Below are 22,317 nucleotides of genomic sequence, written 5' to 3'. Positions count from 1 at the left end.
AGCACAACAAATGGTAAATACAATACAATATTTTATATTACAAATTGACCTATACACTTCATAAATGAACAGGAAACGTAAAATTGTAGAAAAAGTCTATGAACGGGCAGGTTTTAAGGTTACACCTTAAACAGAATAAGAATAAAGGTAATAAATTATTTCACAAAACACTCAAGCACACTTCATCTATATATAGTCTTTTATATACAAAACTTTTATAAATTAACTAAAACCCTCTTAGTCCGTTATAAACCTTGTTTCTTGAGCTCTGATTCAAAATTTTCTTAATAGCTGAAATAAAATTGTGGTAAGTGTTTGTAATTGACAAATTTTAATACAAATACCTTCTTTGTCGTCATCTGATAATTCTTGTTTAGGAAATTCTACATCAAAAGTAATGAATAAATTCCCATGCAAATTATTATTATCATAATTTGGCATGCCTTCTCCTTTCTTCCTTATCCTGGCATTAGGCCAAGTGATTTTGTCCCTGCTGATGGAAACCATGTGACCATCCAAATGCTGGAGTTCCATAGTGAACCCCACAAGGGCATCCTAAACAAACCAAAATTATTTTCTCTCTATATATCCAAAAACAATAATTACTTGTAAACTAATTGTGATATTAGTGTAGAGATCATCCCCTCTACGCTCAAAAACAGGATGCGGTTGCGTCTTTATCTTAAGTATCAAATCGCCAGGGTCCCCATCAAGATGGGGCTCCCCTTCTGCTGTAAATTTGGTTTCTTGCCCATCAACCATCCCCGGTTCCACTTCCATCTCTAAAATGCGCTCCTCATTGACTAGTTTAACATTGGGACACTCGTCGCACACCGTCTGTTGCATCATTTGGAACCTGCCGGGCCCCAAATTTCGTGTAATCATCTCTTGCCGGCAATTGCACTTCCTTGTGCCTTTAGCCGCTCTCATCACCGGCTTATTTCTCGTAATTTCAATAAAAGTGCCCGTGTATAAGTCTTCCAGGGTCACAGTAATGTCCATGACCACGTCAGCTCCTCTCGGAGTCTCATGTTTTTGTTCTCCGCCACCGAAGTGGAACCCGAAATCGCCGAAAAAGCTGGCGAAGGGGTCCATCCCACTGTCCATCATCCCGTCTTTTTGGAGACAATCCTCGCCGCATCTGTCGTACTTTTTCCGCTTTTCCTCATCTGAGAGGACTTCGTAGGCGGCTCCTAGGTCTTGGAATTTCTGGGAAGCTTCGGGGTCTTCCTGGTTCTTGTCAGGGTGCAATTCTTTGGCTAGTCGCCGATATGCTTTCTTGATTTCGTGCAAACTGGCGCTTTTTGAAACTCCTAGTATTTTGTAAAAGTCTCGGCCTGCCAACACTGAAGTTAAGGAAATGAAGGTTAGTAAAAGTAAAATGGGCACAGAGTTCATGTTCATTTTTGGATAAACACTTCACATATTATATGAAAGAATAATTAATTAATGGATTTTTTAACGTTTATGCTCACACAGCGAGAAACACGAAACGACCTTCTCAAAACATGTGGATTGCTCTGATTGGTTGATTTAACTTCACTGACTGACATTTAATCTAGTGGATTCAGGCAACCAACCATTAAAGTTATGCAAAAATTAATTAAATATCATTCAAACAATTCATGTAACAATTAAATTGGTCAAAATACGTTTTGATTATCATTCCCTGAAATGGGCAATATTGAAAAAACTAATTTAAGTATTTTATAGGTTTTTTTTGGTGGGTGGCAATCTGACAGTTGACATAAACAAAAACATAACCTGAAAACAAATTATTCAATTTGAAATTGGTGAAAAAAAGTTTAGTTTGTGAAATGGCTCAATTGCTGTGCACGCTTTGTGATTCTGCGGTTGAAATTCTCCATTTCGATCTGCGAAAATCGCTCTCAAACGATTCAAAAACCCCTCTGCTAATGCTGCTTCAAGAATGTATCGAGGAGGAGTTTTGTATAACAAATTATTTCATTTGTGAAATGTGTTATCGTTTATTAAACGAACTGGACAGTATTAAAGTTAGGGCAAAGAGTATAGAAATTAAGTTCAAACAATACTTGCGTAAACATTGCACAAACAAAAATTACACAAGTGAACAAGAAGAAAATAATAAAACTGAAGAATGCACGATGTGTGGTAAAAAAATCTCAAGCTCGAGTTTCAAGGACCACCTAAAATCGCACGATTTGGAAGCAAGTTTTAATTTTGAGGAACTTAATCCTGTTTCCGAAATAGGGGCTTCCCTGGATATGACTTTGTTAACCAAAGAGGCACAAAATAAAAGTGAGAGTGTGAAGAAAAAGAAGGATGGGTCCGATCCAAGACCTTATAAATGCACTGAGTGTTCAAAAACCTGGAAAACACCTACAGAACTGAAAAATCACATGTCAGCCCATAGTAAAGAACGTCCTTTTATTTGCGAAATATGTGGTCAGGCCTATAAACGCCAACAAGCCTTAACAATTCACGTGGGAATGCACAAAGGGATTAATCCCTTTACATGTGTCTACTGCAACAAGTCTTTCACACAGAAGGGGGCTTTAATGAGACACACACCCATTCACACAGGTGTGGACACGCTATTTATTAGTTAGTAAATGATTGGGTTTTTTAGGGGAATTGCCGTTTCAGTGTGACCTATGTGGTAAAAGATTCGTGCACCACACTTCTTTCAATATGCATAAAATCAGTCATACTGGCCAAAAATCATACAAATGTGACGTCTGTGGTTATTTGTTGATGTCAGCGTCTCATCTTAAAAGACACATGAGGGTACACACCGGCGAAAAGAAGTTTTCTTGTGGGACTTGTGGAAAAAAGTTTGCCGAAAAATACAACTTAGCCGTTCACGAAAAACTGCATTTGGGGGTTTCCAAGAAGAAAAAATACCAGTAATTTGTAAAAAAATAATGAACATTTCAAGAATTTTATTTTTAGGTGTCAGATTTGTGATAGTGTGTACAATGGTCAAATGAAGCTAGAAGAGCATCTACTAAATGTCCACCACAAGATGCAATATCCAGATTCATTATCGGTATCGTAATTTCTTATCACTTTAGTGAGTTGTTTGACTGTATTCATTGTTAAAATTAAGTTTTTAAGAAAACATTTTGTTCAAAGCTTCTTCATTCAGTCTAAAAAGCTCCCATTTCTCTGAAACTGTCAAACTTTCGGCACCCAAACTTTTGTAAAAGTCTACAGCAGGGTTCCAAGAGAGGACATGAAAATCCAATCTTTTGCTAGATAATTCATATGCGGTTTTAGCCACTGCCATAAATAACTGTTTCCCTATTCCTATTTTCCTGTATGCAGGTTGAACATACAAATCTTCGAGGAAAACAGATTTTCCTAACCATGTTGAGTAAGACATGTAAAACAAGGCATATCCTACTATGTGTCCATCTGAGACTTCGGCCACTAGACACGTGAAAGCTGGATTGCCGGTCTCAAAACCGTCTTTTATCAAAGTTGATTCATCAATTTTCACTTGGTCTTCTAATTTTTCAAATTCTGCAAGGGCCTGGGAAATTGTGATACTGCATTTTTACTAGTTTAACCTAATTACCTTTATTAGCTTGTAAACTTGGATCATATCCTCTTTTTTGGCTTTTCTTATAATTACATTAATTTCAGAACAGTCTAACATGTTGGAGAGATGAAATGACACTACAAGCAAATTTGTGTTAACAGAGATAAGATAATATGTAACATTTAATTGAAACAATTAGATACAATAGTCTTGAAATAAAATAGGCAAAGGTGTATCGTTGGTTGCATAATTTAGTACGAGTTGCATCTACACATAAGAGGGTCCAATATATGGCCACAACAATGTTCCTTCTATCTATCATTGTTTTTTGATCCATATAAAATCGGTAGCACTGATATTAGTATTGCCATATGCTTTGATTGACTTTAATATCATAATAGCTGTATTGCTGGTTGCAGCAGTGACTTTCTCATATGAAGTATTGATGAGTCACAAAATGTTGTTAGAAATGGGAAAAAATATATTTATTATTACAACCAATATGATACAAATATTAATAACAATAATACTAGGATTATAGTATATTACATAAGTTATTTACATTGAGAGATTTATTTTTATAAATTGTTGAAAGTGTTTTAAGTAAAAAAGTTCAGCTGAAACTACAAAGAACCCTAAACGTGTGCTCTACAAAAAAATCTCTTAAATCTCCTACAAAGATTAAATATCCTGCGCCGTTCTTCACAATCGCGAAAACTAAAACCAAAGAAAAGTAAACTTAAAATGTGACTTTTGCCGTTTTTTTAACCCTATTCAGCTTCAGACGCCGTTGTTATTACTACGTATTTTACCGTAATCGCAAATGCAGCAACACCAATAAATACTATCAAATTAGTAATACATGATTGGAAATTGCTGGGTTCTGCTACTGACCGAGAGGGTTTCTGGTTCTCTGCCACGTTATTATTCATGTTACTCCGTTGCGTCAGCACATCCTATTAAATAAAAACAAAAACATCAAAATGCCCCCCATAGTCACATACAAACCTGGATTTTGGTAACTGTGTCTGGAAATAAATCACAAAACTCCTTGTCTTTGAGATTAAATTCAAGCGAGTGATAAGCAAACTGCCGCTTGTCGTATTCTGACGTTTCTATGCTCCCCAAAGTGGGGCTCTTTTCAAGCTAAACCCAATTTAAAAAATTATCAAAAAATACATTGAGGAAAAGTTTTAATACCATAAAACTGAGAAGCCCTGTGAGTATAGTCGAAACGCTCCACGCCGGGTTCCACGTATCTGGATGAAAATCCGATATACTCAAACACAGCTTCTTGTTGGTCCGAAATCTCCCATTTGGCGTTATCATATAAATAGAAGGGGGCTTAAAGGGAAACTCTCGCGGAAAAACCAACTTCCCGTGGTAGAACCCCCCTTCGTAGGGCGTATTTTCTGGCCCACACACCACATAGTGCCTAAAATTGGCTCGAAAACAAACATTTTAGGTGCTACAGCACTTACCATTCTAGGATATTCGAGGGTAAAGGTTCGGCGGTGATGTATGGTACGGGGTCGCGCTTCAGCCTCAAATAATCCTGTTTGAGTCGCGAAGTAGCACTGTTTGCCTTGCGATTCGACATTTTCGACTAGTTGTACATTTTCGAAAGTGAGGTTAGGAGTACTCGAAACGCACTCAATTTGTGTTTCTTATCAGTGTTTATCGTCCAGGGCGCGTCATCTATCAAAGTCGAGAGGATGGAACGAAAGGCGTGGAGCGGTGCTAAACAACAAGTGATTTTTTTGAGTTTTTCCGAAAAATTGGTAAAATGACAGGTGACGTGAGAGTGAACTGGCCTGAAAACATCTGACGTCATGCATTTTTACAGAAGTAATCTCAGAAAGGGTCAAAAATAGCCCATAAGTTTAATAAATAACTCGCTCAAAGATTAAATGTATTTCAATTAAATATTTTATGATTTAATTATTGTTTTATCAATTTCTTGGTAGGCAACCAACAATACAACAAACAGAACGGGGATTCCCGTTCTAATTTATTGCAATAAAACATTCTTAAGATACTTATAAATTTTATTATCAAAAGTGACATCGGCAAAAATTTTAGTCATAAAACATTTCTGTGATATCGACACTATTCATCTTGGCGGTTTCTCTGAACGTCAGAATAATAAAAACAAGTGTCCCAATATCGAACAGAATGTAAAATAAAAACGTATAAGTATGGACCGCATTCTACAAAAAAGTTTTTAATAAGTAGTCACAAATTTGTAAGAGTGGGAAGTACCCAAAGAGGCATAAAAGACCCAACTAAAATAAGTTGAACCATCCAGGACAGGGTTACCGTCATACAAACCGTCATGGGACGGGCGAAATGGTTCGAAATTTCCGCGGTAAAGAACCACGAAATTGAACCAGCCCCTAATGCAAAAAACATCACATAGAAATAAATCAAAATGACGGAGATTGTGTCAATGGCTTCGTTAGGTCGAACTGAAATTGACTAAAAGTGAATTCGAAGAATTATGTTTTTTCTTAATTACTCACCACTAGAATCATCGTGAGAGTAAAACAAAACACTGTTAGCACCATACCGAAGTAACTAAGCATCAATAGAGGCTTCCTGCCTACTTTATCCACCGTAAATGTGCATATTAGGGCACAAGCCCAATTCACAAAAGATAAACCTAGAGACAGTGCGTTGGCTTTGAAATCATCGAAACCCAGGTATTCGAAAATTATACATGAAAAGTACAACAACTAAAAACACGATTTAAAATGTTTTTCAATAATTTTGACCACGTACACAGCTAATCCCTGTCATTTGTTCTCCTAACTTAACGACAGTCGAGATGATTAAAGGGTTCCTAAAGGTCTCATCCTTGAACAATCGTTCCAATGGCACTGGTCCAATTTCGTCCAAAAGGGCCCCCTCTTCCCTCAAGTCATCCATTTCTTCATCCACTTCTTCTCCCTGAAGCTGCGCTACGGCATCCTCGGCCCTATCCTCATCCTCTTTATCGAAGAGAAGATATTTGGGGCTTTCAGGACAAAATATAAGCAATATTGACTTAAGACAAGCATTTTTCAAGTTCTAAAACACCACTTGCTTACCTGAATTATCGTCGGTAAGCCAGACACGATAAAAACATAAGACCACGAGTCGATTTGCCCCAAAATCGTAGGATAGGTAAATACATAAGCCATGAATGTTGATAAAGCCGCGATCAAGTAATAAGAACTTCCTACAAAACCTCGGAAGCATGAAGGCGAAATCTCGACCAAATATATTGGTCCTATTCCACTGTTAATTCCAGCCGCAATACCCAGAAGAATTCTTCCAAAAATCAACAGCTCGTAAACGCTTGAAGGACTGACAAAACTCACGATGATAAGCGCAAATATCACTATTAAATTACTGCAGAATAGAGATGCTTTGCGGCCTAGGTAAGTAGCAAAGGGATATACAAGGGCTCCCCCAATCACACCACCAATCAAAAAGGAAATCGTGACCCAAATGTGAATAAAACCCAGATCTAAAGGTTCAGTAATTTGTTTTGTGTCGAGCCGCTCATCTGAAACATCGTCGTACCATCGCATCAGAGTCTAAAAGAACCCTTTTACTTGTTTTTGGTTCGGGGATTGTTTTACCGCTGCGAGAATATTGATGAAACCAGTATGGAAGCCGTAAATAAAACCCGAACCTGCAACAGTTCCAACACAAAAAAGAAATTTAGCGAGACTCATTTCGCTGTCACTTTTGATTGAAACAAATGACAATTTAGGTTAATAGTTTATTCGTAATAAATTTCAAAAATTTCTTTAGCGGAACGACGAGCTGTTTCCGGGAGGTGAAGAACAGTAAAGAAGTAGAAGAGACAGTCGAAGACGACGAAGACAAGAAACGCGTAGTTTCCAATAACGCTCTGAAAATTTTTTTGGTACGATTTTTATCAATTTGGGGTCATTACCTGTAAGGGCAAAAAGGTTTGGGCCACCACGAAATTAAACAACCAATTACTGCTGACGGTTATAGTAACCGCGAAGGAACGAGGGGTATGGTTGAAAATCTCACCAGTCAAAAACCATGGTATTGTACCAACACCCATCGCGAATAGGATTACGAAAGCGAAAACCAAAACTGTTGCGATATAATCCATAAAACTTGCAATTTTCTAATAAAAAAGTAGAATTTTTGGGTAAAAGTCGTTGAGACTTACTCCTAAATTTAGAACTATGGCCAAAAGTAAAGTGCTTAAACCCATTCCCAGGAAACCAATTAGGAGGACAATTCGGCGACCGATGCAGTCCACGAAGAGAATACCAAGCAAGGTTACCACAACATTCACCACACCCATGGCAATGGTCGTATAGGTGGCCACTCGTTCTGACATTCCCATATCGCTGAATATCCCATTAGAGAAGTAAATCAGCTTGAAATGATTTTTTAAGCATGGACAAAATTGTTTTTTTTAAACTACATACAGCGTTAATTCCACATAATTGTTGTCCAATATTTAGGATTAAAGAGACGGCTAAACGGCTTCTTAAAGAGATATCACAGAGCAATTTACTCAAATTCACGTCGTTCACATGTTTGTGTAAATTGTCCTCTTCTTTGAGTTTGTACATTTCTTTGTAAACGTTATTAGTGCCTCTGAACCAAACTAGGGCGGCTTCGGCCCCTTCTTTGTCGCCTTTTGTGATCAAAAGATATTTAGGAGACTCGGGGCAAAGCGGTAAGAGACACAACTAAAACCTAGGTTGATTCGTGGTTAGATTTTTCGCGACTTACCTGAAGACAAACTGGTATAAAACCGATCAGAAACATAAAAGGCCATTGCTCCTCATCTCCCAATTTCATTCCAATCACTTGCGAAATCAAGATGGAGGTTGCAATGACCAGTTGGTAGAACCCCCCGACAAAGCCCCGGATTTTATCCGGAGCGATTTCGATCAAATAGATTTGGCAAAGTCCGGAATTTAAGCCGGCATTCACTCCGGCGATAAATCTCCCAACAATGAGCAATTCGTAACAATCGGAAACTTTGGAATAGATTAGGAAGACGATCCCCAAAAGAGCTAAAACGTTGCTCCATAACAGACTATTCCTCCGGCCGAATTTTTCAGCGAAGAGGTTTGTCAAAGCGCCCCCGACTATGCCCCCAAGTGAGAATATTGCGACGATTGTTGACCACAACACCATGATGTAATTGTCGCTTGCGGGTTCTCCCGTTCGGTTAATGACGATATCCCGGATCCATTCCTGCAAGACCTGCAAGTGGGATTGTGAAACAGTTCCTGGGAAAACTCACTTCAGCAGGAATGTTGACAATGCCAGTGTGGTAGCCATGCTGGAAGCCTGAAAGACTGGCGATAATAACCGCAAAAATGAATTTCGAGCAAGAGACTGAGAAAATTCTTTCGAGGTGGTGTTTTACACGCACCATGTCAAATGTGACAAATAATTTATTGATTGGGAGGGTTTGGACAGTTGGGGTGTTTCTAGGGAGCTTAGGAAATTGTTGGAAAAAGCAACAGAAGCCAAAGTGTTCTTGCAAAAAGAAGTTTTAAACCAGGATAGTCCAAAAAAGACTTTTGCCCTACAAAAGGTGGGGTAGTAGTAATTTTTTAATATGTTGTTAAGATCTAAGCCTTGACAAAAAATCCAAGTTTTCGACCTTGGGGGAGGACCGCTCGAGTCGCCATCTTGGATGAAAGGTACAAAAAATAGTTTTTTACAAAATAACTCCGCAGCGGTTGATTCTACGACAAAATTGTTCAGATAAAAGTTAAAGAAGACAAAATTCCTCACATTTTCTATATAAACAATTTTTTTGTAAGTCTAATGTGTAACGAGTACACTACGGCGGAAAGATGAACATTTTTCCCAAAAAATAGCAAACCTCCCAAATTACAACAAATTACACTTGTTTTTAATGTTTTTATACAGCGATATGTATTTCAAATTACACTGATTTTTCTTGTTACATACAGTTGCGCCAGAACTCGCGCCCCAGAGAAAATTTTCAAGTAAGGTAAGATACAAAAAACATGAAAAAAATGTTTAAAAAATTCTATCTGTCAAAAAATTTTGACATTTATTTTTTGACATTTGACATTTTTTTATGTCTATTTAATGATACTGATGATCTTGTATATGTTTTTTTACAATTATTTAGTAAAGGGACAAAAATTTTGCCAATAAAAGCCACAAATAACATTGAACAGAGTTACAATTTAGGATACAGCTTCCTTGTTTCCTCTTTTAATAGCTTATAGCAAAAAAACTTGGAAAATTATTTTTCCAACAGAAATAAATAGAGTCAAAGTGCAAACTTTAAACCCTCATAACTCCGAAATTTTTATAGATAAAATTTTTTTAACATTTTTTCCATGTTCCTGGTATCTTACCTTATATGGCATTTTTCTCTGGGGCGCGTGTTCTGGCGCACCCTGTATAGACCTATAAAAAGGTGTTAATTTAAATAATAACTCGTGTTCTATCTCTACTGATAAGAATTTTACAGCCCTCGGAACGTGGGTATGAAAATTTGTTTTTTTTTTGTATAACTTCGGAACTATTTGACTAAATATACAGAGTGGTCCAGAAGTCTGGAAACGCTTATTATTTTCTGGTGAAACTATAAATTTTTTTGGCAAAAAAATATAGGTGAACAATGGCTATAAAATTGCTATTCCAAAAAAATTAATATCTTTAAATGGAAATCTACCACAATTTTTTTTCTAGACAACGAGCTTGTTACAAGAATTATTGCAAGTTTTTTTGTAAACTTAACACATTTTGTTAAAAAAATGTTTGACTTACAAGTATTAAAGATTTTTTTTTAATAAACTACTCGTTTTTTTTAAATAAATTGATGAATGTTGAAAGGTTGTAAAGAAGCACTGCCAATATATTTTTTATTTTAATTAATTGTTTAAACGTACCACCTCTTGGCCGGTGGAAGTTTTGATAACAGATAACGTTTATAAAGTTTTTAACATAAATTGTAACATTTTTAATAAATATTTTTGTACATTTATAAAATGCATGAACATATCTTTGTAAAACAATAAATAAAACACCGTTTTATTTAAGAAAAAAATATTAATAGTATGGTAACCTCAAAAGTTTAAACAATTTTTCTCTTTAACAATTTTGTCCTATTTTAATCAAAAAACATCAGATATGCATAGAAAACTTATAATTTTGTTGATATAGCTTTTAATAACAAATATGCATTTTGCATATAATCCGAGCCTTATTTATGAATAACCCTATATGTAACAAGAAAAATCAGTGTAATTTAAAATAGAATAATTATTGTGGTGCGGAAAAAAACATTAAAAACAAGTGTAATTTGTACCTTACAAAATTTACCGTCCAAAATGGAGAGTTTCACTATTTTTTGGAAAAAATGTTCATATTTTCGCCGCTGTAACTCGTTACACATTAGACTTACAAAAAAATGTTGATACAAAAAATGTGAGAAATTTTGTTTTCTTTAACTTTCATCTGAACATTTTTGCCGTAGAATCAACCACTGCGGAATTATTTTGGAAAAACCTTTTTTGTACCTTTAAAAAAAGGATTTTTTTGCGAGCAAAAATAATTTAGTCAAGTTGGTTTTCGAGTGGTTTATTGTTCCCTATTGTACTCGTACATACTTATTATTTCTTTAGCACTAAGTTTTGAAGTTTCGGGTAAGCGCTGTCGCAAAATGAGGAAAAACACCAAGTCCAAGAAAATATAGATGATACAAATGTACGATCGGATTTCTCTCTACAAAATCAATTAGAATTATTTTCAATTGTTTATAACTTACCCTCAGGATTAGGGCTCCCTCTCCGATCAAAAAATTAGCCGACCAACTCACAGCAAGAGTTACACATATTGCTATAGTTCTCGAAGTGTGAGGAAACATTTCTGCGGTGATAAATCTCGGAATTGTTCCAAGACCAACAGAATGAAAACCATTAAACAAATAAACGGAGCAAATGTAGAAATATTTCATACTGCATAGTCCATATTCCTACAAAAGAAGTTGAAAAACCAGTGTGACCTAGATTTTGGTTTGTTTAATTACAAAAAACTGAAATGAAAAAATCATAAGTATAGTTGTGACAATAAGTCCCAACAGGCTTATCTCAATCAAAGTACGCCGACCTAAAGAATCAACGGTTAAAACCGAACCAAGGGTTATAATAACCGAAAATGTGCTCATTCCAACAATCAGGAATAATGATTCTAACGCACCTACTTTCATCTCGTCAAAAATGTGAGTCGAATAATACACTATCTTCAAAAAAATTTAAAAAAAAACCCAAAGTGTGACAATTTTTACCATATTAATGCCACACATTTGTTGTGCCATATTTAGGACTATGCAACAAAGCAAGGCATTAGCCATAGCCGGATTTTGAAAAATCATCTTCAGAGAGGAACCACGCATTTGTTTGACTAAACTATCCTCTTCTTCCAATAACCGTAACTCGTGAGTGATATCCTCACGACCCCGAAGCTTCTGGAGTGATTTTGTAGCTTCACTGTCTTTTCCCTGTGTGATTAAGAGAAATTTTGGCGATTCGGGGCAAAATGGAAGTAAAAAAAGCTGAAGGAGTGCTGGGAAAGCCGGGATTACGAAAATATACGGCCAGTTTTCATCACTTCCAAGCAAAAAACCGGCGATTTGTGACATCACAATAGAACAAACGTACACAAAATGATAAAGACTCCCAACCGCTCCTCTGATTTTATCTGGGGAGATTTCGGTTAAATACATTTGGCATAAACCAGCATTTAGACTGGCATTAATCCCGGAGAAAAACCTTCCACTGAGGAACATTACAAACGATTCGGTTTTCTTAGAAAAAGCCATAACTGGAATTGCCGCCAGAATGATGAAATTATTCCAAAATAGGCTTCTTTTTCGGCCACAAGTATCCCCAAAAAATCCAATCATTAGCGATCCAATTATCCCCCCAAGCGAAAAAATTGCCACTGTTGTCGACCAAATCACATCTAATTCTGTAGAGTCCTCATGGAGGGTTTTGAGAAGACTGATCCATTCCCTTATGACCTCTGCAGGAATATTGACAACACCAGTGTGGTACCCGTGCTGGAAGCCCGATCCAACACTCGTGATGAAAACAGCTAAAAAGAATTTAGGAGACATTGACAGGTGTCACAATAAATGATTTTTGGGAATAATTTATTGCTGAATGTTATACATGTTGATGACATCTATTGCACTAAGTTTGTTTGTTTCAGGTAGGCGTTGATGGATGTAAAGAAGCGAAAAAACATCCAAAACGATAAATATGAGAGTTGTGTAGACACCGATTTCATTCTGCAAATAATTCCCGAATTTTGCTTTGATTAGGGGTTTTGTCTTGAGTAATTCCATGCAAAACGATCACTTTTAAAACTCATTGTTTCTGATTTTTGTAAATTTGAGATATGTTATAGAACGTGTAAAAATAAGTGACACGTATTTCACCGTTTTTATTTTTTCAATGTATGTTGAAAAAACAGGGATGTACAAAAATAAGTACCTCGTAACAAAAAGAATTTTTATCTATAGAATAAATCAAGATATTGAAATTATTTTTTTTTAATAATAGATATAAGTAGCTACACTTCGGACGTAATAATACATATATTCTAAAAATTTGTTATTAACAAATAATTTAAAAATATATTGTTTAAACAAAAAAATAAATGATTACGCAGGTTTTTAATATTCTGAAAAAATTTATGTAAAAACTTTCATATTTTTACTAGTCCTCACATAAGTTTCAAGATCGACGTTTTAAAAATGGCCAAAAAGAATTTTTTTTGAGAGAGCTATATAGTGCATGATCCCCTAAGATCGCCTGAAAGTAGCGTTTCCTTGGAAATGAAATAGAAAAATTACCAATTACCGTCACTAATAAACTGTTGTATAGAAAACACATAATTTCCAATAACATAACATTTATTTTTCAAAAAATATCAATAATGAATACAAATTCCTCTGTTGAGGAAGAGTACTCTTTATATTTTTTTATTCTATTTTCTGATATTAGAATAAAAGTATGGAGATTTCGCATATCTACCTTTTATGAGCTTCGCTCGACTAAATCGATCATTTAAAAAAGCGTAGTCTTTCAACTTGTCGATTAGATAGATATACAGGGTGAGCCAAAAGTCCCGGACCAACATGACATTCCATGTAAGGTAAGATGAAAAAAATGTAAAAAAAATCTATCTATAAAAATTTCGAAGTTATGAGAGTTTAAATTTTGCACTTTTACTATATTTTTTTCTGTTGGAGAAATAATTTTTTCTATTTCGGTGTTAGAATAAGTCTATTCCAGCGACTAAGTCGTTCGCTGTAATTTAATTTTAGTGACGGACTTTCTTCACAATTCATTTTCAAATGTGAAAATAAGAATAATTTTTATTTTTTACAGCCGCCTAAAATTATTCCACACATAAATGTCGCCAACCGTCGCAAAATTCTCTAGAAAAAAAATTTAATTTTCGTTTTTTGATTTATAAAATGATACAAAGCGGCGAAATAAAAAAAATAGTATAAAGCACTTGTTGCAGAAGGTTCTTCAAGCACTCATTTGTTCCTCAACTCGCCGCTACGCGGCTCGTTTCGGAATTTCAAATTTGTGCTTGAATAGATAGATAGATACCTTCTGCAACTTGTACTTTAATATACTATTCCATGTTTTTTTGCTACAGGCTATTAGAAGAGGAAAGAAGGAAGCTGTATCCTAAATTGTAACTCAGTCTAATGTTAATTGTGGCTTTTATTGGCAAAATTATTGTACCTTTTTTAAATAATTAAAAAAAAAAAAAACATATACAAGATCATGAATATCATTAGATAGACATAAAAAATGTCAAATTTAAAAAAATAAATGTAATTTTATTTTGACAGATTGAATTTTTTTAACATTTTTTTCATGTTACCTTACATGCCATGTCACGTTGGTCCGGGAATTTTGTCACACCATGTAGCAAAACGTAATATGTGAAATACATATTTGTGAAATATTTACTCAAAATATTATTGATATTTTTTGAAAAATAAATGTTAACAAGTTATTGGAAATTACGTGTTTTCTTGACAGTTTATTAGTGACGGTAATTGGTAATTTTTCTATTTAATTTGCACTATGCAACGCTCTCAAAATATTTTTTTTTCAGTCATTTTTCAAACGTCCGTCTTGAAACTTATGTGAAAACATAATAAAAATTTGAGTGTTTTTACATATATTTTTTGAGAATTTTAAAGATTATTTTATTTATTTAATTGTTTATTTTTTTGTTTAAACAATATTTTTTTAAGTTATTTGTTAATAACAAATTTTTAAAATACATGTATTATTATGTCCGTAGTGTAGCTACTTATATCTATTATTAAAAAAAATCGTTTCAATATGTGAATTTGTTCTTTATATAAAAATTCTTTACATCCCTGTTTTTTCAACATACATTGAAAAAATAAAAAACGGTGAAATACGTTTCACTTATTTTTACACGTTGTATAACATATCTCAAATTTAGGAAAATCAGAAACAATGGGTTTTAAAAGTGATCGTTTTGGCATGGAATTACTCTTTTACCTTTAGAACGTAAAACGCTTGTCCTATTATAAAACTAGATATGGAATTGGCTGCAACTGATAAACAAACTGCTATGGTTCGAGGTGTATGGTAGAACATCTCAGCTGGGATAAACCATGCCAGAGGGCCAATACCAATGCAATAAAAACTGTTGAATACAAAGTACGATAAGATAGTAACGTACTTCATGTCTGGTACAATTTGTCTCTGTTGAATTAAAAATCTTGATTTTGGTTTAAACTACTCAAAATCCTTACTCTTGCTAAGAATAGAGAAATAAAAATAAGAGCTGTTATTACAGTCAAGCCTATCAAGCTAATTAGTGCCATTTTACGTCGCCCATACTTATCGATAATAAAACAGAAAATTATAGACGAAATTACACCAGGTAAATTCATTCCTGTAGTGATATAAAAGGATACTCTTCGTCCTAATTTCATTTCTTCAAAAATCAAGGTCGAATATTGAATTATCTTCAATTTAGAAATGGTGAAGCTTGAAGAAAAACAACAAACTTACCGTTTTAATTCCACACATTTGTTGGGCTATATTCAGGATTAAACAACAGATCAAAGCATTGGTCATGAGAGGATTTGTGAGGATACGTGTCAAAGAGGTCCCTCGTAATTCCTTGACAAGATTATCTTCCTCTTTCAGCAAATCTAACTCCTCCTCAACATCGTCTTTTTCTCGCAGCCATTTGAGCGCTTTTTCCGCCGCCGCGTCTTTGCCTTGTGTGATCAAGAGGAATTTGGGCGATTCCGGGCAAAACGATAAAGCAATAAGTTGAAAAATGGCCGGAAATACGGGTATCACAAACATATAATGCCAAGTGTCCTTTTCTGAAAGTAAAATTCCTGCAATTGTCGCAACAAACGCCGAGAAACTAATCGCGACTTGGTAGACCCCAGAAAGGGCCCCCCGGATCTCATCGGGGGAAATTTCCACCGAGTACATTTGGCACAACCCCCCGGTCAATCCCGTGGTAACCCCCGCCAGAAACCGCCCGAAAAGAAGCACTTTATACGACGCTGCCCTCTTCGAGTAAAGTGTTATCGCCGCCGCCACCAGGACCAGAAGAGCGTTCCACTTGAGACTCCCCTTCCGGCCGAAATTGTCCGCAAAAATGCCGATCATGAGCGCCCCCACTGTCCCCCCGACGGAGAAAATTGCCACCACGACGGCCCAAATCAGATCCACGCCGGCGTGACTTGGATTTATTCGTTCTTGTTTTATTTTCAGTTCTTTAATCCATTCCTGCATCACTTCTGAAGGGTTATTAACAATGGCGAAGTGGTAGCCGTGCTGGAAACCCGAAGCCACACTAACGACGAGGATCGCAAAGTAGATTTTCCGACACATTGACAAGTGACAGTAAAACAAAAATTTTATGAGAAGTTTATTTCTTCAATGTCGTACATTTTGAATATTTGAATCGAACTGAGTTTTGCGGTTTCGGGCAAGCGGAGGCGGATGTAAAAGAAGAAAAAAATGTCCAAGACTAGGAAAACCAAGCACGTGTAAAAGTCGATTTCGTTCTAGAAACGATTTTTTGAGTGTTACACTAAACGAGGATTTATTTTGTACATCGAGGGCTAGAAATGCTTGTCCTATGATAAAATTCGATGACCAGTTGGTCGCCGTTGCTAAAATCACTGCGATGGTGCGGTTTGTATTAGTGAACAGTTCGGCTGTGATAAACACAGCGATTGGGCCAATGCCAATTGAAAAAAAAATATGAAACAAACAAACAATACCAACAGAAAGATATTTCAAATCGTGCAGAACGTTTTCCTAAAATGTAAAAAAATCACATTCTAGTCAACAAAATCAATAACTTACTGCCAAATAAAGGGATATGAACAAAAAAAATGTTGTTAAAATCGTTCCGATTAAACTGATTTTCATGAGGGGGCGACGGCCAAAATTATCGACGGTCAAAATAGCCCCTAGTGTGGCAATTGAAGATAAAATGTTCATTCCGATAGTGCTATAAACCGCACTTGAGGCCAAGCCCATGTTTTCCATTATTTCAACAGAAAAATAAGTAAGCTTCAATAAAGTTCAAATTAAACTACTAAAATTCACAACTCGCACAACTTACGGCATTTTTGCCACACATTTGCTGGGCTACATTTAAAACAAGGCAACAAGACAGAACATTGGACATGACTTGATTTCGTAAAATCTGTTTCAGGGAGAAACCACGTAATTGTTTCGCTAGACTATCCTCTTCTTTCAACATCTCGAATTCATCTATGGCGTCTTGCTCGCTTCGTAACAACATTAGTGCTCTGAGAGCCTTTCTATCTCTTAATTGAGTGATTAGAAATTTTGGCGATTCTGGGCAAAAAAAGAGTAAAAAAAATTGAAACAAAGCTGGGATAACAGGGAGTAAGAAAATATACGGCCAGTTGTCTTCACTTCCAAGGAAAACTCCGGCAATTTGTGACACTAAAATGGAACAACTGATAGCAAATTGGTAGAGACTCCCAACGGCTCCCCGAATTTTGTCTGGGGAAATTTCACTTAGGTATATCTGGCATAGACCCATGTTTAGGCCGGAGTTGATTCCGGCTATAAATCGACCCATGATTAACATTTTATACGACTTGGCCTTTTTCGAAAAAAACATGGTTGGAGCAGCGACCAAAGCAATGAAATTGTTGAACTGGAGACTCTGTTTTCGACCTAAACTATCAACGAAGATGCCAATCATGAAAGACCCGAGTATGCCTCCAATTGAGTGAGTTGCCACTGCTGTGGACCAAAGCAAGGACAATTCTTTCCGTTTTGGCTCTTCCGCCTCTTCTTCATGGATTTTGATATGACTTATCCATTTCTGGAGAACCTGGAGGCGAATTTTTACAGAACATTGCCAAGTGTTTGGCTCACTTTTGCCGGAACGTTGAGCACTCCAATGTGATAACCATGCTGGAACCCCGAACCTAGACTAGTGACCAAAATTGCCAAAACAAATCTGGTACAAACTGACATTTTAATTTTGCCATCTACTCAATCGAGTTTGTTGTGAATGGTTGTGAAAAAATCAAACTGTCACAATTTTTCCGATGAATGGGTGGTCTCAATCGTAATCTAGTTCTTGCAATCGTCGCTGCAGCAGTGGGCTCTGGGTTCCAGCATGGGTACCACACCGGAGTGATCAACGTCCCCCAAGCTGTAAGTTTCGAAAATTTTCGACCGTTTAATGAGAAACCTTTTCAAGATTTTGAAAGAATGGATAGAGTCGGTATGGGGTGACCGACTGGGTTCTGTATCTGAGTCAAAAATCAACGTGCTGTGGGGTGTTATGACGTCCATTATGAACGTGGGGGGCACCATCGGAGGGGTTTTGAGTGGACTGGTATCGACTAAATTCGGCCCCAAATCCGCGTTGCTCTACAACAACGTTCTGGTTTTTATAGCGTCAGTCTTGATGGGTTTTGCAAAACTGGCAAACTTGTACGAGATGATGATATTGGGGAGGTTGATCATCGGGGTAAATTGTGGTTTCAATGCCGGTCTATGTCCCATGTACCTCACAGAGATTTCGCCCGTGGATCTTCGAGGAGCCCTTGGGAGTGTTTATCAATTACTTATTGTAATTTCCATTCTTATTTCCCAAATTGTGGGACTTGAAATGATGCTAGGAAACAAACATTGGGACATCCTTTTCTTGCTTCCCATTGCTTTCGGGATTTTCCAGGTATAATAGCCCAGTCAAATAGATAAAAATAGGGCGATCGGTGGAAAAAAATCCTAGAGATTTGGAATTTTTTTTAAACGGTTTCTTTATTTTTGGGTAGACATACCAGGTGAATAAAAAGTATGGAACCAAGCGTTTTTTTCGTAAACTAAGCACTTTACGAAAAAAATAGTTAGTGTAGCGTAAAGTACAATTAAAATGTGACCATTTATCAAGAATAACATTTTTGGAAATGTCTTTTAGTTTTCGAGTTCTGGAAAAAAAAAATTTTTGAAATGGTAACCCACCATGGTATTTTTTTTAATTAAAGATTATGATCTAAAAATGATCTCTCAATTAAACAAAATTGTTTTTTAGTCAGTACTTTTTTTAAATAAATTGTTAAAGTTGCGTTCCGAGCCCATCACGAAGATTTTCCGAACATGAACGAGGGGGTCGTTTATTTAACAAGAGGTCATTTTTAGATCATAATCTTTAATTAAAAAAATTACCAAGGTGGATTGCCATTTAAAAAAAAAATAAAAATTCCAGAACTCGAAAACTAAAAAAAATTTCGAAAAATGTTATTTTAGATAAATGGTCACATTTTAATTGTACTTTACGCTACACTAATTATTTTTTTCGTAAAGTGCTTAGTTTATGAAAAAAACGCTTGGTTCCATACTTTTTATTCACCTGGTATATCAAAAGTCCCCGAAGATGGGGGGCGAACTCGAGGAGGGGGAGGGGGCTAAAAGTGTCTTTTTTTGTTTTTTTGCGTATCTCTTAACAGTTTTTGCCTGCTTATCAAAATTAAAGCCTACAAAATGAATAGGACCATTTTTGTAGGAAATTTTGATGCAGAAAGAGACTTCTACAGAAAATTCTGCATAAATTATATAAACGATGAGTTTGTATTTATAGACCCTCGTGACTCCCTCTTCCTTTAATGAAGTATTGGTAAATTCAATTTACTGTCAGTTTTTTTTAATTACAAGACTAATTCTGTTTTAAATGCAGATAAAGCACATTTTTTTTTAAATAATGTTTCTTTTCTGCCCTATAACTCGCTTACGGTTAGTCCTACAACAAAAATGCAAAAAAACATTTTTGCAGGAAATTTTGTAAACTTTAATTTTGCTAAGAAGATAAAAACCTATAGGAGTGATAATTTCCGAGATATAAGCAAAAAAACAAAAAAAGACACCTTTTCCCCCTCCCCCTCCTCGAGCTCGCCCCTCACCTTCGGGGACTTTTGATATACCAGGTGAATAAAAAGTATGGAAGCAAACGTTTTTTGCTTAAACTATTTATTTTTTGAAAAAACTAATTGATGAGTGCTAAAGTACTATAAAAATGTGATGATTTAAGAAGAATAAATTTTTTCGAAATTTCTTTTTATTTTTGAGTTCTACAAAAAAATTAATTTTTTTAAATGGCAACCTACTATATATTTTTCTCATGAAAGCTGTACTCTAAGGATTACAACTATCTGCTTTATTTTTAATTTAAAAAAAAAATTTTTTTCACATAAATTGCAATTTTGACAAAAAAAAATCGCATAACTCAAAAACAAAACGAAATTTCGTTCTGAAATTACGATCACATTTTTTATATTACTTTAATTTATATTAATTATTATTTTCCGGAGGTAAATGATTAAAAATAAAACCGCTTGGTTCCATACTTTATATTCACCCTGTATGTCTACTCAAGTATAAAGAAAGCGTTTAAAAAAATCCAACTCTGTAGGATTTTTTTCCACCGATTTGTCTAATTTGACTGGGCTATAAACAAACATCGAAATTTTTGCACCGAGGTTGTTTCCAGGTCATTACACTCTTCTTTTGCACCGAGTCTCCCAAATATTTGTTGAGTGTTAAACAGAACAATGAGCGAGCGGAAAACTCGTTGAAATTTCTCCGAAAATCGGAGGATGTCAATGAAGAGTTTTCCCAACTCAAGCACGAAGACGAGGCGAATAAAGCCATGCCAAAAGTAACCCTCAAACAAATGTTCCGAGAGAGGTCCTTGAGAATTCCTTTGATGATCGCTATGCTCGTTATGGTAGCTCAACAATTCAGTGGAATCAACGCTGTAAGTTCGATACAACTGCAAAAATACTCAAACCTTCTCAGGTTATTTTCTACTCAACTGAAACCTTCATAAGTGGCGGTTTGTCCGAACAAAACGCCCAGTATGCCACAATCGGAATTGGTTTAGTCAATCTTATCATGACTGTGATTTCCATGATGTTGGTCGATATCGCTGGAAGGAAGACTCTTCTCTTGGTCGGCTTTGGAGGAATGGCAATTGACACTCTTTTGCTATCAATGGCTTTGCATTTCTCGGTGAGTACTCAATAGCACTTTCAAAAAGTCATCAAAACTTTCAGAAATCACATCCTGCGATTCCATGGGTGTGTATCGTTTTGATTGGTATTTATATCATACTTTTTGCTGCGGGTGCTGGTTCTATACCATGGTTTCTGGTCACGGAAATTTTCAATCAAGAGGCGAGACCTACAGCTGTTTCCCTCGCAGTTCCAACTAATTGGATTGCCAACTTTATTGTCACTTTAACGTTTCCTTCGATCGCGGTAAGAAAATATTTATCAAAACTTGAAATAAACCGTGTTTTAGGGAGCTATTGGACCGTACGTGTTTTTGATTTTTGTCGTCTTGAATGTTATATTTTTCATTTTCATCCTCAAAATGGTGCCAGAAACCAAGAACAAGACGGTGGAAGAAATTGTGAGTCAATGGAAAGACTAAAAAATGTAGTTTTCAAAATAAACATCATAAAAATTTATTGTTTTTAACTTAGCGACATTTTTTACTTGAACATGGCTTTCAGACTTTTGAGATTAGCCAATATAAAAAACTGCTATGGTTTAAAGAAACCACGATGCAAGTGAAACTTTTTTTCGCATCAATACACTGATCATAACACACAAATAACGCGGAGCACTTGCACGAATGAATAAGAATATAAATGCTACACGGTCAGCTGATGCGAGGCATGGGCGCCGCCATATTGGCCCCCTACTCCGCGGCCGGCTGTAACGCGACATGCGATAGAAGGACGAAAAAATTTGAGGCGATGAAAAAAATTTTAGTTTTTAAAAAAACTAGTTGATCTGTACAGTATGATGAAAAAAAGGCGCCCGTTTAACCCACACGTTATAAGTGATCTTTTATTAAAGACGAATTCGAAAACCAAAATTGGATTTGTGCTCTTATCAGTTAGATATAGACTTTCCTTTTTAGAAAAGAGAAATCTATATAATTAACAGTTTTGAAATAATTTCATTGTTAAAGTCTAGATTTTGATACTGTTGACGGTGTTCTTAAAAAAAATGTCTATTGAAATAAACTTTATTGAAGATGTTTGGATACCATTTCTTGGCTCCAAAGAAAATTTATCAATGTTGCAACATTGCAAATATCCTAGGATACAGAAAATGTCCAAGTAATATTCAATTATTGGAAACGGTAGCAACAAAA

General features: G+C 35.7%; 10 protein-coding genes across 11 annotated transcripts; 2 read left to right on the top strand and 8 right to left on the bottom strand.

The window, feature by feature from the left end:
* Positions 1 to 18: 18 nt before the first annotated feature.
* Positions 19 to 1,532, bottom strand: LOC123012871 (dnaJ homolog shv). The gene is made up of 3 exons (XM_044411061.1): positions 607 to 1,532; positions 345 to 555; positions 19 to 291 (listed from the first exon to the last, which is right to left on the bottom strand). The coding sequence occupies exons 1-3, from the start codon at positions 1,402 to 1,404 to the stop codon at positions 227 to 229; spliced, it is 1,074 nt and encodes a 357-aa protein (XP_044266996.1). The 5' UTR covers positions 1,405 to 1,532; the 3' UTR covers positions 19 to 226.
* Positions 1,533 to 1,589: 57 nt separating this feature from the next.
* LOC123012870 (gastrula zinc finger protein XlCGF8.2DB-like) lies at positions 1,590 to 3,103 on the top strand. Its single transcript, XM_044411060.1, has 3 exons — positions 1,590 to 2,565; positions 2,612 to 2,888; positions 2,935 to 3,103. Exons 1-3 carry the CDS (start codon positions 1,818 to 1,820, stop codon positions 3,038 to 3,040), a joined length of 1,131 nt encoding a protein of 376 aa, XP_044266995.1. The 5' UTR covers positions 1,590 to 1,817; the 3' UTR covers positions 3,041 to 3,103.
* LOC123012873 (thialysine N-epsilon-acetyltransferase) lies at positions 2,893 to 3,740 on the bottom strand. The gene is made up of 2 exons (XM_044411062.1): positions 3,563 to 3,740; positions 2,893 to 3,517 (listed from the first exon to the last, which is right to left on the bottom strand). Exons 1-2 carry the CDS (start codon positions 3,641 to 3,643, stop codon positions 3,095 to 3,097), a joined length of 504 nt encoding a protein of 167 aa, XP_044266997.1. The 5' UTR covers positions 3,644 to 3,740; the 3' UTR covers positions 2,893 to 3,094.
* Positions 3,741 to 4,036: 296 nt separating this feature from the next.
* Positions 4,037 to 5,334, bottom strand: LOC123012909 (ubiquitin-conjugating enzyme E2 J2-like). The gene is made up of 5 exons (XM_044411137.1): positions 5,008 to 5,334; positions 4,727 to 4,961; positions 4,535 to 4,672; positions 4,296 to 4,482; positions 4,037 to 4,243 (listed from the first exon to the last, which is right to left on the bottom strand). The coding sequence occupies exons 1-4, from the start codon at positions 5,124 to 5,126 to the stop codon at positions 4,297 to 4,299; spliced, it is 678 nt and encodes a 225-aa protein (XP_044267072.1). The 5' UTR covers positions 5,127 to 5,334; the 3' UTR covers positions 4,037 to 4,243; position 4,296.
* Positions 5,335 to 5,556: 222 nt separating this feature from the next.
* LOC123013078 (solute carrier family 2, facilitated glucose transporter member 3-like) lies at positions 5,557 to 7,259 on the bottom strand. The gene is made up of 6 exons (XM_044411404.1): positions 7,153 to 7,259; positions 6,616 to 7,107; positions 6,308 to 6,571; positions 6,049 to 6,261; positions 5,789 to 6,004; positions 5,557 to 5,736 (listed from the first exon to the last, which is right to left on the bottom strand). The coding sequence occupies exons 1-6, from the start codon at positions 7,246 to 7,248 to the stop codon at positions 5,605 to 5,607; spliced, it is 1,413 nt and encodes a 470-aa protein (XP_044267339.1). The 5' UTR covers positions 7,249 to 7,259; the 3' UTR covers positions 5,557 to 5,604.
* Positions 7,260 to 7,295: 36 nt separating this feature from the next.
* LOC123013077 (solute carrier family 2, facilitated glucose transporter member 1-like) lies at positions 7,296 to 8,978 on the bottom strand. The gene is made up of 6 exons (XM_044411403.1): positions 8,817 to 8,978; positions 8,297 to 8,776; positions 7,987 to 8,253; positions 7,722 to 7,934; positions 7,473 to 7,676; positions 7,296 to 7,427 (listed from the first exon to the last, which is right to left on the bottom strand). The coding sequence occupies exons 1-6, from the start codon at positions 8,949 to 8,951 to the stop codon at positions 7,296 to 7,298; spliced, it is 1,431 nt and encodes a 476-aa protein (XP_044267338.1). The 5' UTR covers positions 8,952 to 8,978.
* A 2,165-nt stretch (positions 8,979 to 11,143) lies between these two features.
* Positions 11,144 to 12,680, bottom strand: LOC123012348 (solute carrier family 2, facilitated glucose transporter member 1-like). Its single transcript, XM_044410199.1, has 4 exons — positions 11,850 to 12,680; positions 11,592 to 11,804; positions 11,331 to 11,537; positions 11,144 to 11,287 (listed from the first exon to the last, which is right to left on the bottom strand). The coding sequence occupies exons 1-4, from the start codon at positions 12,678 to 12,680 to the stop codon at positions 11,144 to 11,146; spliced, it is 1,395 nt and encodes a 464-aa protein (XP_044266134.1).
* A 29-nt stretch (positions 12,681 to 12,709) lies between these two features.
* On the bottom strand, positions 12,710 to 16,518 carry LOC123013394 (solute carrier family 2, facilitated glucose transporter member 1-like). The gene is made up of 4 exons (XM_044411882.1): positions 15,646 to 16,518; positions 15,384 to 15,599; positions 15,127 to 15,333; positions 12,710 to 12,854 (listed from the first exon to the last, which is right to left on the bottom strand). The coding sequence occupies exons 1-4, from the start codon at positions 16,486 to 16,488 to the stop codon at positions 12,717 to 12,719; spliced, it is 1,404 nt and encodes a 467-aa protein (XP_044267817.1). The 5' UTR covers positions 16,489 to 16,518; the 3' UTR covers positions 12,710 to 12,716.
* On the bottom strand, positions 16,478 to 18,845 carry LOC123013393 (solute carrier family 2, facilitated glucose transporter member 1-like). Its single transcript, XM_044411881.1, has 4 exons — positions 18,022 to 18,845; positions 17,231 to 17,977; positions 16,969 to 17,178; positions 16,478 to 16,920 (listed from the first exon to the last, which is right to left on the bottom strand). The coding sequence occupies exons 1-4, from the start codon at positions 18,121 to 18,123 to the stop codon at positions 16,534 to 16,536; spliced, it is 1,446 nt and encodes a 481-aa protein (XP_044267816.1). The 5' UTR covers positions 18,124 to 18,845; the 3' UTR covers positions 16,478 to 16,533.
* On the top strand, positions 18,139 to 21,620 carry LOC123013395 (solute carrier family 2, facilitated glucose transporter member 1-like). Of its 2 annotated transcripts, none has more exons than XM_044411885.1 (6): positions 18,139 to 18,306; positions 18,353 to 18,727; positions 20,642 to 20,908; positions 20,950 to 21,162; positions 21,207 to 21,410; positions 21,454 to 21,620. In XM_044411885.1, the coding sequence occupies exons 1-6, from the start codon at positions 18,202 to 18,204 to the stop codon at positions 21,583 to 21,585; spliced, it is 1,296 nt and encodes a 431-aa protein (XP_044267820.1). In that variant the 5' UTR covers positions 18,139 to 18,201; the 3' UTR covers positions 21,586 to 21,620. The 2 variants fall into 2 exon arrangements, with proteins under 2 accessions (XP_044267820.1, XP_044267819.1); XM_044411884.1 differs by having other exon boundaries at positions 18,145 to 18,306; positions 18,353 to 18,832.
* The last annotated feature ends 697 nt before the right edge of the window (positions 21,621 to 22,317 follow it).

Source organism: Tribolium madens, unplaced genomic scaffold (assembly GCF_015345945.1).
Source record: "Tribolium madens isolate multiple individuals breed KSU strain unplaced genomic scaffold, Tmad_KSU_1.1 Scaffold_96;HRSCAF=242;Tcas5.2_LG5, whole genome shotgun sequence".
Classification (NCBI taxonomy): domain Eukaryota; kingdom Metazoa; phylum Arthropoda; class Insecta; order Coleoptera; family Tenebrionidae; genus Tribolium; species Tribolium madens.
Note: the sequence above shows the minus strand (reverse complement) of the source record. Positions and strands in the feature narration are given on the sequence as shown.